This window comes from Dromiciops gliroides, chromosome 1 (assembly GCF_019393635.1).
Source record: "Dromiciops gliroides isolate mDroGli1 chromosome 1, mDroGli1.pri, whole genome shotgun sequence".
In the NCBI taxonomy this organism is placed as follows: Eukaryota; Metazoa; Chordata; class Mammalia; order Microbiotheria; family Microbiotheriidae; genus Dromiciops; species Dromiciops gliroides.
In genome coordinates this window covers 452928111-452941145 of record NC_057861.1, presented here as the reverse complement: position 1 = coordinate 452941145, position 13035 = coordinate 452928111, and the positions used below count along the sequence as shown (strand labels likewise).

General features: G+C 36.7%; 1 protein-coding gene across 1 annotated transcript in view; it reads right to left on the bottom strand.

Moving 5' to 3' along the window:
• Positions 1–13035, bottom strand: part of ADGRV1 (adhesion G protein-coupled receptor V1) — a 786537-nt gene that overhangs the window by 294249 nt on the left and 479253 nt on the right. The window contains 1 exon segment of the mRNA XM_043996987.1: positions 7935–8113. Within this exon segment, the coding sequence (XP_043852922.1) occupies positions 7935–8113 (179 nt within the window).

The window sequence follows — 13035 nt, the reverse complement described above, 5'->3', positions numbered from 1 at the left end:
TCACCTATATATGCTCATATACATTACAGTTCTTAAGTAACTTTCATTTATATACATACACACATAATTTTATTATCTGGATCTATAGGTAGAATGAAAAGGTGAGGAGTGGCATACAAGGGGGAGACTGGATACTGATTGGAACTTCATTGCTGAAGTAAATGTAAACTTAACCACTTTCTATTTTAATTTTTTAAAAAAGTTTCTGCAGAGGAAGTTATTAGTTAAAAAATGTTTTAAAAAAAGCAATATTTGAGTCCATGGTTTGGAAAGAACATTGATTTTGAGTCAGAGAACCTGACTTAAAATTCCAGCACTACTATATGTTTAAAATAAAGAGGTTGGATAAGATGACTTTTAATATCCTTTCTAGTTCTGAATTTATCATCCAATAATCCTGTAAAATAAGGATATCGCTAATGTTTTAACTCATCCCCCCAATCTGTACAGTTTTCTTGGTGAAATGAAATTAAGTAAGTAGTCAATATAAACACTTTCCCCAAAACACCATCCAATTTTTCATACTTAGCTTTTACCTATCTTTATCATACATCTGTTTTCTGAATAATTAATAAGGCCTAACACCTATTAATTAGGAAATGGCATCACTGGTAGTTATAAGACATGTCATCATAAGTTCAATAAGTACAACTGACTATTAACACCTCTCTTAGCCTTGCAAAGTGTGTGTTTATGCATTTAGAATCTATTATGACAAAACTGTTCCCTAAAAGATAAATTATTACCATTGCGTAGCTACTGCAGGTGGTCCATTATTTCACAATGACTTCAAGTCCTGGAATGACCCTGCTTGTAAAAATGGCAGGCTTTTCAAACACTAGAGTTTAAATTTTTATTAAGGAGGTATTTCAAATGCAATCCTCGGATAGCTATGCTTGATTTAGATCTGTATGAATGGGATAATTGCTACCCCAATATTAGAAGTAGGATTTGACTGAAGGATAGAATCTGCTTCTTTAGGCTGCTTACAAGGCAGACTTATTTTCTCTCTTTTTTAATATTTTCTTTATGAACAAAACAAGCATTTCTATAACATGGAATAAAATAAGATGATTGGACATGAAATTGCAAATCTATTGTATATTATTTGCTATTCCTTTTAAATATTTGAATATATAATAAAGTTATAATGTAACTTTTTTCTTTTTTTTTAATTATCCCACACACCCTAAAAATGGCTACTATTAGAAACAAATATGTGTGTATGTGTGTATATATGTATGTATGTATGTATGTATACATACATATGTTATATCATTCTATACATACTTCTTTTTATCAGTTCTTTCTCTGGATATAGTGTCTTCCTTCATATGTCCTTTGTAGTTAATTTGGGAATTTAGAATAGCCAAAATGGCTTAGTCATTCAAAGTTGCTGGCAAAACAATATTATTATTACTGTATACAGTGGGATTTATTCCAGGAATTCAAGGATTGTTTGACATAAAGAAAATTATTAACATAATTGATTATAGCAATAACAAAAGTAAAAAAAATCATACAATTATGTCAATAGATGCAGGAAAAGATTTTGATAAAGTACAACATTCATTCCTATTAAAACACTTGAAAGTATAGGTAAAAATATATTTTCCTTAATTTTATATAAAAAAGCATTTACCTAAAACCATCAGCAAGCATTAGTTGTAATGGGGATAAGTTAGAAGCCTTCCCAGTAATGACAGGTGTGAAAAGGATGTCTTCTATCACTACTATTATTCAATATGTATTGGAATTCCTAGCAATAGCAATAAAAGAAGAAAAAGAAATAGAAGGAATCAGAATAGGGAATGAGGCAATAAAATTATCTTTTTTTGCAGATGATATACTTGAAGAATCCCAAAGACTCAACTATAAAGTTAGTTGAAACAATAATTTTAGCAAAGTAGTAGAATATAAAGTAATTCCACATAAATCATCAGCATTCCTATATATTAACAGACTTACTTTTATGGAAATATCTTAGGTGTGCCCTCCCTGGAAACAGGAGAAGAGGTAACTGTGACCTATAAAGTCCAGCTTCTTTTGATTTTATAATTCTATGACTTGAAAATCTTGCAAAGATGATTATAAATGTATTTGGCACTTCAGCAATTATAACTTTGCTGTAAGCTTAGACTCTCCTGCTAAAAACATAAGAAATACTAGTATTTTAAGAGTAAGGTATCAAAATACATTTTTTATTTTATTTAATACATAATACTTAAGTATGCTGAAGAATCCAACTATAAATTACTTTGTTTTTTTTTTTAAATATTGTCTAGAGAGGTGATTTAATCAACATAACATCAACATTTACTCACACTTATTCAGTGGTCAGTGAATACATTCCTCGGCTTAAATACCAGCCAAGTAGCCTATGAATTTTGGGGAAAGCTTTCCTCTTCTCCTCTCTACCTTTTTGATTCTCCACTCTCTCCACACTAAAAAAGGAGAAAAATCCCTCTTTTCAGTACCACTGTCTGCTTATCTATCTATCTATCTATCTATCTATCTATCTATCTATCTATCTATCTATCTATCTATCTATCTATCTATTGTGGGGCAATGGAGGTTAAGTGACTTGCCCAGGGTCATACAGCTAGTCAGTGTCAAGTGTCTGAGGCTGGATTTGAACTCAGGTCCTCCTGAATCCAGGGCTGGTGCTTTATCCACTATACCACCTAGCAGCCCCCTGTCTGCTTATTTTTGAGTGTGTGAAAGTGGGTACTTTCTGAGATCTGACTTAACAGCCCAGAAACGTAGAATGCTAAAAGAACACGACCATTGTATTCTAGGAAATCAGTATATAAACAAATGATATATACACTAAAATTTTCTTAAAATACTATTCATTAGAAATAAGGACTGTACCTGTGATTTCACTAATACATGTTATTTCCAGGTAGGGAAACTCTCTCTACCAATGAGGGTTGATACCAATCCTATAATTTATAGTCCTAAAAAATTGCTTAGACCATTGGGAAATTAAGTGACTTGTGCAGGGTCACATAACCAGGATGTGTTGGTGGCAAGACTTGAATCCAGATTCTCTGAGTTCTGAGACCAGCTTTCCAGCCACAAAATATACTGTGTCTCAGTAGTATTCATGATATGCAGAACTCTGTATAGTCACTTCTTGGACTCCACCAAAATAATGTAGATACTAGAGTGACAAAAGAACCATCTGGGAGGTATATTTTCCCTAACTGGTCTGCCTGCTGCTAGTCTCTCTCCTCTCTATTTTATTCTCCATTCAGTTACCAAAACAATCTTCATAACCTCACAGTCTGACACGTGACTGCAATGTTTTAGTGGAAAGGTACTGGATTTGGAAACAGAGTACTTGGGCTATAATTCTGGCTCTATTACATACTACTTATGAGATTTTGATCAATCACTTAACCTCTGTGAGACTATTTCTTCATATAAAATAAATGGATTACCTCTAAGATATAATGTCAAGAGATCAATCCCTTGCTCAAGAATTTTCAGTGGCTCACTACTCCTTCTAGGATTAAAAAATATGTATATGTATTTGTATATGTGGATATATACAAATGTATATATACACACATGCATATATATATTTGTATATGTGGATATATGTGTGTGCATGTATATATATATGTATATATACACATACACCCCATATATATATATATATATATATATATACACACACACACACACACATACACAGACACACACAAGTTGTATCCTATTGTGATAGAACATGAGCTCCCTGTGAGCAGAGACCATTATTCTTTTTCATTGTATACAAAGGTCTTAGCAAAATGCTTTAAAATAATAGTTGATTAATAAGTGTTTATTAAATTGAACTGAATTGTAGGATTTAGAGATAGAGGGAAGCCCTGGGATCATCTAGTTGAGAAGTATCAAACTTGTGGTCTGCAGTGGCATTAGGGTCCTTAACACTCCCTGAGTGTAGCCCGAACCTGATTAAAATGTAATTAGGAACCATTTAACAAGATATATAAAAATAAAATAGAACAAAGGTAATGTCAATATGTGGTTTTCTAAGTCAATATGTGGTCAGGTTATCATTATCTATGGTTTGTGGCCCCATTTCTGAGTTTGACACCTCTGGTCTAGTTCAACCTTCTCATTCTAAAGATAAGGAAACTGAGGGCTAGAAAGGTACAGTGACTTTCCAAAAGTAACTAGTAATTACAGAGGCAGCATTTGAATTCAAGTCCTGATTCTAAATGTACTAGGCTATATCAAGACTTTGATGTTTAGAACAGAAGAAAATTTCAGAGCTGGATCCTAAAGATTATCTCTTCCAAACTTCTGGTTTTACAGATGAGGAAACCAGGGGTCCAAAAACTTAAATGACCAATTCAAAGTCACACAGTTCATTAACAGCAGAATTCCATGACTCTTAAGCCAGTATTATTTCTAAAATCCCATACATATGTGTATATATTTTTTCCATATATATATGTGTGTGTGTGTGTGTTTATCTATGTATCTATCCATCCATCCATCCATCCACCCATCCATCCATCCATCCATCCATCCATCCATCCATCCATCCATCCATCCATCCATCCATCCATCCATCCATCCATCTATTTATTTATTTTTGTGCCTAGGCTGAGTAGAAAGGGACAGAAGATATAGTGGAGAGCAAAGAAGTCCATCTAAGATGGAGCTTAGAAACCTGCCTAGGATATCTAGCATTCTACAGGCTACAGAAAGGGGAGGACACATGTTTGGAATCAAGGAAGCAGAGGAAGATACTCTGGGACAGTTTTGGAACCAGGGGTATGCTTGTAAATGTTAAATAACCCATTCAGAGGTGAGGGGGTGGGGTGGGGGTGGGATGTACCTAGGAAACATTTTAAGTTTAATCTTCATTATTAACACTTTCTTAAGTCTAGACAATCAAGAAATAATAAACCAAGCCCTGATTTCTGGCATATGCCAATTTCCAAGGGGGCAAATGCCTACACTGAAAATTTAGCAATCGGCTGGTATGAGGCAGCTCTAACACACCAGAGTTGAAACCTTCTTAAGTTTCCACCATGAGTAAAAGTCCTGATGGTCCTATCCCAGTTATGGCTCTGGTACTTACAGCAATCAATCACCTAACATTTTCAGGAGCCTAAACTAGATGTGTTATACAGGGTGTTCCCAAAATTCTCAGTGAAGTTTTAAGCAACAGAGCTTAGAAATAGCATATAATAATACCTTGAATTTATGCAGTGCTTTTAGTTTGAGCTTTTTCACATCTTTTAATAGATATTATTCTCATGATAACCCAGTGGTTAAGAGTTTTGATTTTGAAGGGCTTCTTTGTGAGCAGAGTTTAACAAAACTATAATTAAGAAGATCCAGGGTCTTAAAAATACTCTTGAAAGTAGAGTTGTCATGGATAAGTCATAGGTGTGATAATCTATTTAGACATATTGAACTTATTCGCTGCTTCAAAGTTCCTATAGTCTAGGTTACAACTGGAGTATTTTGTTCAGGTCTGCAGATAGGAAAGAACACAGAAAAATTCTGGGTATCCAGAAAAAGACTTCCAGGATGCTTAAAGGGCTGGAGAGACCAAGCAAGCCAAGTGAAGAGAGCTGAAGGAAATGGGGGCATTATGGCCTGGAGAACTGATGTCTTAAGAGTTAAAGTGAAAAAAAAAGAGTTAAAGTGATATAACTCCCTTCTAGTCTCTAAAGGGGTGTCACAGTGGGAAGGTATTAAACTTGTCCTGCCTTAGCCTAAAGGGGGAAATTTACAAAGGTGGATTTAAGCTTGATGTTAGGTCTCAGGAGGTAGTACGTTCCCTTTCACTAGAGGTCTTCAAGTACAGACCAAATGACCACAGAAAGGATTCTTGGACTGACATAGTTTGAAATAGATGGCCTCTGAGGTCCTTTGTGTTTGAGATTTTGTGATTCGGTGATAAGGTCCTGTGTATGTAGCTGTAAAAACAATCTCTCTGTCTCTCATACCTTGAAATAATCTGTCAGCAACAGATTATATATGCATATATAATCTATATCTCTAGATATATAATTAGTATGTACTATAGTCACTCCTCAACTTTCATGGGGATAATGTTCCTAGAAAAATGTCATTAAGTAAAAAATGTGAATGTTGATACATTAAACCTATGGGAAATAGGAGCTTAGGTACCCACAACCACCAAAAACTGTAACCTTTTGCTGGAGCTTGCTGAAAATATACTTTACTGAATATAATTCTTTATAACAAAATATTTAATTATGTTAATATGCACAGTAACCATGAAATAACCCATAAAATGCAGTATACATAATAAAACTGGTAACATGCAAAACATTTTTCTCTCCAGCATCCTAGAATTTTGTGATCTTTTATGACATCTCAATTTTGAAAAGATTTCAGATAATACTCATTTTCCATAAACCAATGAAATCTACAGTACCATAAGTACTTTATAGCACTAATCCATTGTATCAGATGGTGGTATGAGGATGTTGTCTTATCTACCCTGCTTGCCCTCTGAAAACCAAAGGAGGATTGCTGGGCTTTAGTAGCTGCTGTTGGGAGACGCCAAGGCTTGTCAAGGTCTCCTCATCACTCTGTCTTTCATGGCTGCTGGATGCCATTAGAGATCATGAAGGATACACCAGCTGGAAACAATGTGTAAGCAACTTCTACTTCCTGTGCCATTTAAGATCTTAAGGGTCTCCAGGCTGACAGTGGCTTTAGACACTCTGGTATGAAGTTTATCTAACACCTTTATTTTCTCACTAAGCTACATCACTGACTTTGCATGCTTAGGCTTAAAGCCCAGGGGACTTGTATGATGCTTTGGGGGTACAATTACAATACAAAATTTGAGTTCTAGAGACAATGAAAATGAACAACCAATGCATGGGGAGTGCTTTACCAAGGTAGGGTGAACAAGACCAACGAACTACCTAATAGGATACCAATCACTCAACAAACTTGTGTGCAGTACAACACTTATTATTTTCTCTACAATCCATAGGTGCAACAGTGTGAACTTATCGATATAAAAGTGAAGATGAGGTTACTAATAAAATCACATGAATGCTTGAAGTTGCAAAAGTTAAACATACGAATGTTGAGGATTGACTGTATATATACATAATGATATGTTTAGGTGTTGTTTTTATTTTTAGATATATAAAAATATATAATAGTATATATTATATACAGTATATATGGAATTATATATACATTAGTATATATATCTATACACAATATATGTGTATTATCTCTATTCCAGTATATATTATATATAAACATGTTACACATGTATATCTATATATAACAAATATATGTATATAGACACATACTGAGTATGTATGTGCACATACACATAGATGCACATGCCACATGTGTATATATATTAAACACGACTAGTCCTTTGCCAAACTGGAGGCAGGTCATTTTTATGTTTGGTATCCTCACATGTTTTCACTTACTTTCTCTCTCTATCCTCCTAAAACCTCCATAGTTCCTCCCACCCAATGCACTAATGTCCCCATTGGTATCGCACTTAAAGCTTGTCCCAGGCTCCAGAAGAATTTTCTTGTCTTTTGGGAGCAAAGCTTTTTCACTCAAGTATCTCAGTCCCAGCTAACTGCCATTGCTCCCCTCAGTCTGATAAACACATTTACACTAAGGTGGTTATAACGAACAATCTGTTACTCCTGCCACGAATGACAGTATATTCTAATAGAAACTTAGGGAAGCGATGTTTTAGCAGCACAGAAGGAATCTCCCAATAGTAGCATTTGCCACACTGTAGCACGCAAGCAAGTACAGTTTTGAGGCAGAAAGGACAGGGCATCTTCCAAGCCCACCATTGAGGCAACAATCAAGCCATGAATGCTGCAAGCTTTTCCTGGGTGAACCATTCAATAACCCAACGTGTTTCATTGAGAAGTACTCACAGGTCACCATGGATAAGGCCATAGATCTGTGATATGCTCTGGTGATAGATTCCACGTAGGACGATCAGGAGTAAAATCACCACAAAAGCTGGAAGCCCCCAACTCAGAATGAAAAACAGGAGATAGCGTCGCTCTGTGTGCTCATCGTTCATGACCAGGACATACCAGAAGTTCACAGACTGGAGAAGGAAACAGACAACATATTGGCTTTTGTACTGACAAGGAGCATCCCCCCACCCCTCCAAGGCTTCACTGTAAACAGCAACGTGCTAGACAAAGAGGGGGCAGTGTGTGTACTAAATTCTATTTCAACATGCATTTCATGGTTATTTGATTAATTGAATTACAGTCAGTAAACCTTCATCCATCTACTATGTATTTTACTGGGTGGAGTGGTTGAAACAAAGGTATATAAAAAGATAAGGTTAGGAAAAAAAAAAGGTTCAGAAGGGGACACAAACACAGTGATTTTGTCATGAATGTTTTAAATTTAACATGAGCTTAAAAAAACCCATAAGTTCATGGAGTCATATGTAATCACTCCTTTTCTGTCCTTTGAATACTGAAATTTTCATGTTTATTGATTCCTTAAGTTCATAATAACAAAGAAAATTTAAATTAAAAAGACACAGTATCCATCCTTTTTCTAAAAATACCCTGTCTTCTGTGTTCTTACTCTATGTACCTCTCTAATATTCTAGAGGCTTTAAAGGACTTCCAACATACCCCCCAAAAAGCCTGGGGGCAGAGGCAAAAGAAAGACATCACATCACCCTTCCCTTTGTAACTCTCCCATGGGCTTATCATGTATTGTTCTCTAGTGTACAAAATAGCTAACCCAGTCAGTGCTATATCACTCTGAGTTCCATGAGGTCAGGAGCCTTTGTCTTTTACGATTTTCTGTACACATGAAGTGCCCAAGAAATACTCCTTATTGTTATTCTAGGAGCTAGATTATGCCAGAGCACCACCAGATGTCACAAAATATCTTAGCTTTGCTAAACCTTATTCCTGAATCTCTCTGAAGCACCAGCTGAAGTGAATTAAATTGAGCTGAACTGACTCAAGCGAGAGCTCCCTCTCATCCCCATTCCCTAAGGCTTCATTTTACTTTCTGGTGATTTCTTCTTCACTTTAAGGTTCCCCCTAGTTCATTCTAACCTGATTTTACCTATATCAAAATGTAAGGTTTTGAAATGTGTATATAAGTGTTCAGTAGGCTTTGCTTTTTCAGTATGTCTTCCCCAAGGTATGAAGATTTAGGACAGAGCAGAAAATTGGCCCATATGATCAACTTGGTTTAGAACAGGGCATAACCAGCCAGAATGGTAACATTATGGAGGACTCAGATACTTCTTGATTCTTGCCATTCACTTTTGGGAGTGGGGAAGGGAGAAAGCATGGGAAAGATAAAGTATGATTTACCCGAGGCTCTACCAAAAGTCAGCAAACTAGGGCTCTGAGCCAAATCCTGACTGCCACCTGCTTGTACAAGTCCTACTAAGATTGTTTTTTTTTACATTTTAAAATTAAGTTTTGTTGTATTTAAAAATGCAAAAATCATTCTTAGTTTGAGGGCTATACTAAAGCAGGCAGCAGGCTGGATTTGGCCCTCAGGACTGTAGTTTGCTGACCCTTGCTTTATCTGTCCTAAGAATGACTGGTTTTCTGAGTAAGAACACCCTAAACTGCTATAACACTTTAAATTTTACAAAGCACATTTTTCATAGCATCTCCATTAGGTAAATAGTGCCAATATTAACCCCAGCTTAACAGGCAGCAAAACTAAGTTTGGGTTGCTCATTACTTAGCTAGTAAGAGTCAGTGTAAGGATTTCTGCTAGGTATAGGAAAAAAAAGAATCTGGTTAAATTAATTTAATCCATGCTAACATATATATGTATATATATATATATATATATATAATAAATGTGTGTGTATATACATACACACACACACACACACACACATATATATATATGTACATATATATGAATGACTGTATCCTCCACCCAAATATCCTTTGGGTCTCTTGATTATTAACTGAAATGATCAGAGAGTAGCAGTTTGGAGACCCTGTTGGGTAGTCAGATTCTTTAAATTGCAACCCTCATCCTCCTGCTGCTATGGGTAATATTGGCCAAGTGGAGAAAATAAAGAGCATCGAGTCCTCCACAGTGCTTCGTTCTCATTAGTTATGTCCTGTCCTGAGCCAAATTGATCCTGTGGCCTAAGTTTCAGCTCTGTCCTAGATCTTCACACCTTTTGGAAGACATTTTGAAAAAAGGTAAAGGCCTACTGAAACAATTATAGTTGACCACCTGTTAACTGAATGGAATTGAATAAGCATTTATTGTATGTCTACTATATTACGAGAATTTTGTTAGGTGCTAGGGATACAAAAACCCAAATTTTAAAAATTCCTTGCCTTTAAGGAGTGCTCCTGCAAGGGGAAAACAGATAAGTAAATACCAAGGTAGAGTAGAATGAGCACTGACTCTCAAGTCAGAGAATCTGGATTCAACTCCCACCTCAGAGGCTTGTTATCCCTGTGATCTTGGGCAAGTCACTTAATCTCCATAAGCCTTGGCTTCTCCATTTGCTAAATGAGAAGGGTTGGACTTAGATGACCTCTGAGGCCTCTCCAGCTCTAGAAGCTATGATCCTACCATGGAAGAATCACAGGCATTTCAAAGAGGAACTTAGAATACTATCAAAAGGGTTGGGGAGGGAGGCAGTGCTAGAGATCAGAAAAGACTCTGTGGGGAAAGGGGTACTTGAACTGAGTCAGAGATTCCAAGAGGAAGAGGTGAAGAAAGGAAGCATATCAGGCAGGGGACAGGTTGTAGAAGAGGATAGTACAAGAGGAATGCCACGTACCGGGGCAGGGCTGTGTGGAGGAGCAATAAAGCATACAGGCCTCTTTGGTTTTAACAAATTGAGGGCAGATGTAAGCTCAATCTAGGGAAGCTAGGTTAGCAGCAGATTGTAAATATCTACATCTATGTACACATACACATACACACATGTGTATGTGTATACACACACGTATGTATGTGTATATCATTAAGGCTTTACAAGCTGAGAATACAAGGACAAAAATGAAACAGTTTCTGCCTTCAAGGAGATGCCAAAGGGGAAGACACATGTAATGATATGGATAATATATGTGCAATAAAAACAAGGTTGCTTTGGGAAGGAGAACATCTGCAGGGGAGGGGAATCAGGATATGCTCTTCATGAATAAGGTACCATTTACATTGAGTCTTGGAGGAAATGAGGAATTTCATGGGGCAGAGGTGAGGTGGGGAGACATTATTATTTTTTAAAATTTTTTTGCAGGGCAATGAGGGTTAAGTGACCTGCCAAGGGTCACACAGCTAGTAAGTGTCAAGTGTCTGAGACCAGACTTGAATTCAGATCCTCCTGAACCCAGGGCCGGTGCCTTATCCACTGTGCTACCTAGCTGCCCCAGGGAGACATTATTACAGCCATGGCAGATAGCCAGTGTAAAGACATAAGAATAGAAGGTGGAGTGTTGTGTGTGCAAAAACAGCAAGTAGAGGCTAGTATGAAAAGGTTCCTGTGATCAGTAAAGGTAATAATGTATAAGAAGACTAGAAAAGTAGGAAGGGGCCAGACTGTAAGGATTTAATGGCTAAACAGAAGAGTTAATATTTGATGCTAGGTGGCACGATGGAAAGAGCACTTGACTTAGAGTTAGGAAAACCTGAGTTCTTATCCTGCCTCAGACATTTATTAGATGTATGACCCTGGGCAAGTCACAATCTCTTTCAGGTTCATCTTTCTTGATTGTAAAATGGAGATAATAGTAACTACCTCTCAGCATTGTTGTGAAGATCAGATGGGATAATATATGTAAAGTGCTTTGCAAGTCTTAAAGCACTATATGTAAATTGTACCTATTTCATTATTACAGTTAATAGCTAGATTTATATAGCTTAAGGGATTTCTGAAACATTTTACAAATGTTACCTCATTTGATCCTCACAAAAACCCTGGAAGATAGTTGCAATATTTTTTAAAATTATAAACACTTTTATTAATAGTTTTGGGTTCTAATTTTTATCCCCCTTTCCCTCCCTCCCCTCCCCCCTCCCTGAGGCAGCAAACAGATATGGGTTCTACATGTATGATTATGTAAAACATTACCATATTTGTCATTTTGTACAAGAAAACTTGATTAAAAAAAAAAAATGAAAGAAAGTGAAAAATAGCATGCTTCAGTCTGTCCCATCAATATCAGTTCTGTCTTTGGAGGTGGATAGTATGTTTCATCAACAGTCCTTTGGGATTGCCTTGGATCATTATATTGTTGAGAAGGTAGTTGCTATTTTTATCTCAATTTTACAGGTAAGGGAATGGGAGGGGAGGGGGAGCCAGAGGTTTAGAGACTGGCCCAGGGAGAGTTGCTGTCTGTTTGCTGTCTGTCTGTCTGTCTGTCTGTCTGTCTCTCACACACACACATACACACACACAGAGCTAATAAGTCTATAAGGCAAGATTTGAACTCAGGTCTTCCTGACTCCAGTCCAGTGTTCTATCCACTGTGCCACCAAGATGTCATGGGAATTTTTTGAATGGGCAGGAGGAAGCAATAAGACCTATGATCAGTCAGACTTTAGGAATATTGACTTGGCAGTTGCACAAAGTATGCAGAAAAAGCTGTAAGTAGAGAAATTAATCAGGTAAAAGAGTTGCAACGAGGGACATGGATGATGATTCAGCAAAGGAGATTCAGATGGAGCTTGGAGACATGTAAAAGGTGAACTAGGAGTGATTAACTTCACTAAAATCCAGAGAGAAGAAAATGTTCAATAGGAAAGAGGGGTCAGTGAAGTGAAAAGCTAAAGGGAGGTCAAGAAGGATGGACTGTTAGATTAGAAATGTCCAGCTCCATCTAGATGGGCTTCTATGTCCCCTCTCTATCTGACCCCAGAATTCTTATCATGGCTTTGTAAAAGTCATAGCAGTTATAGTCATCATGAGGTACTGTTTACAAGTGACACAGTGACAGGGATGGAAGGGGCATATCTACATCTCCATCCTATCATCGAAGAACCACAGGCATTTCAAAGAGG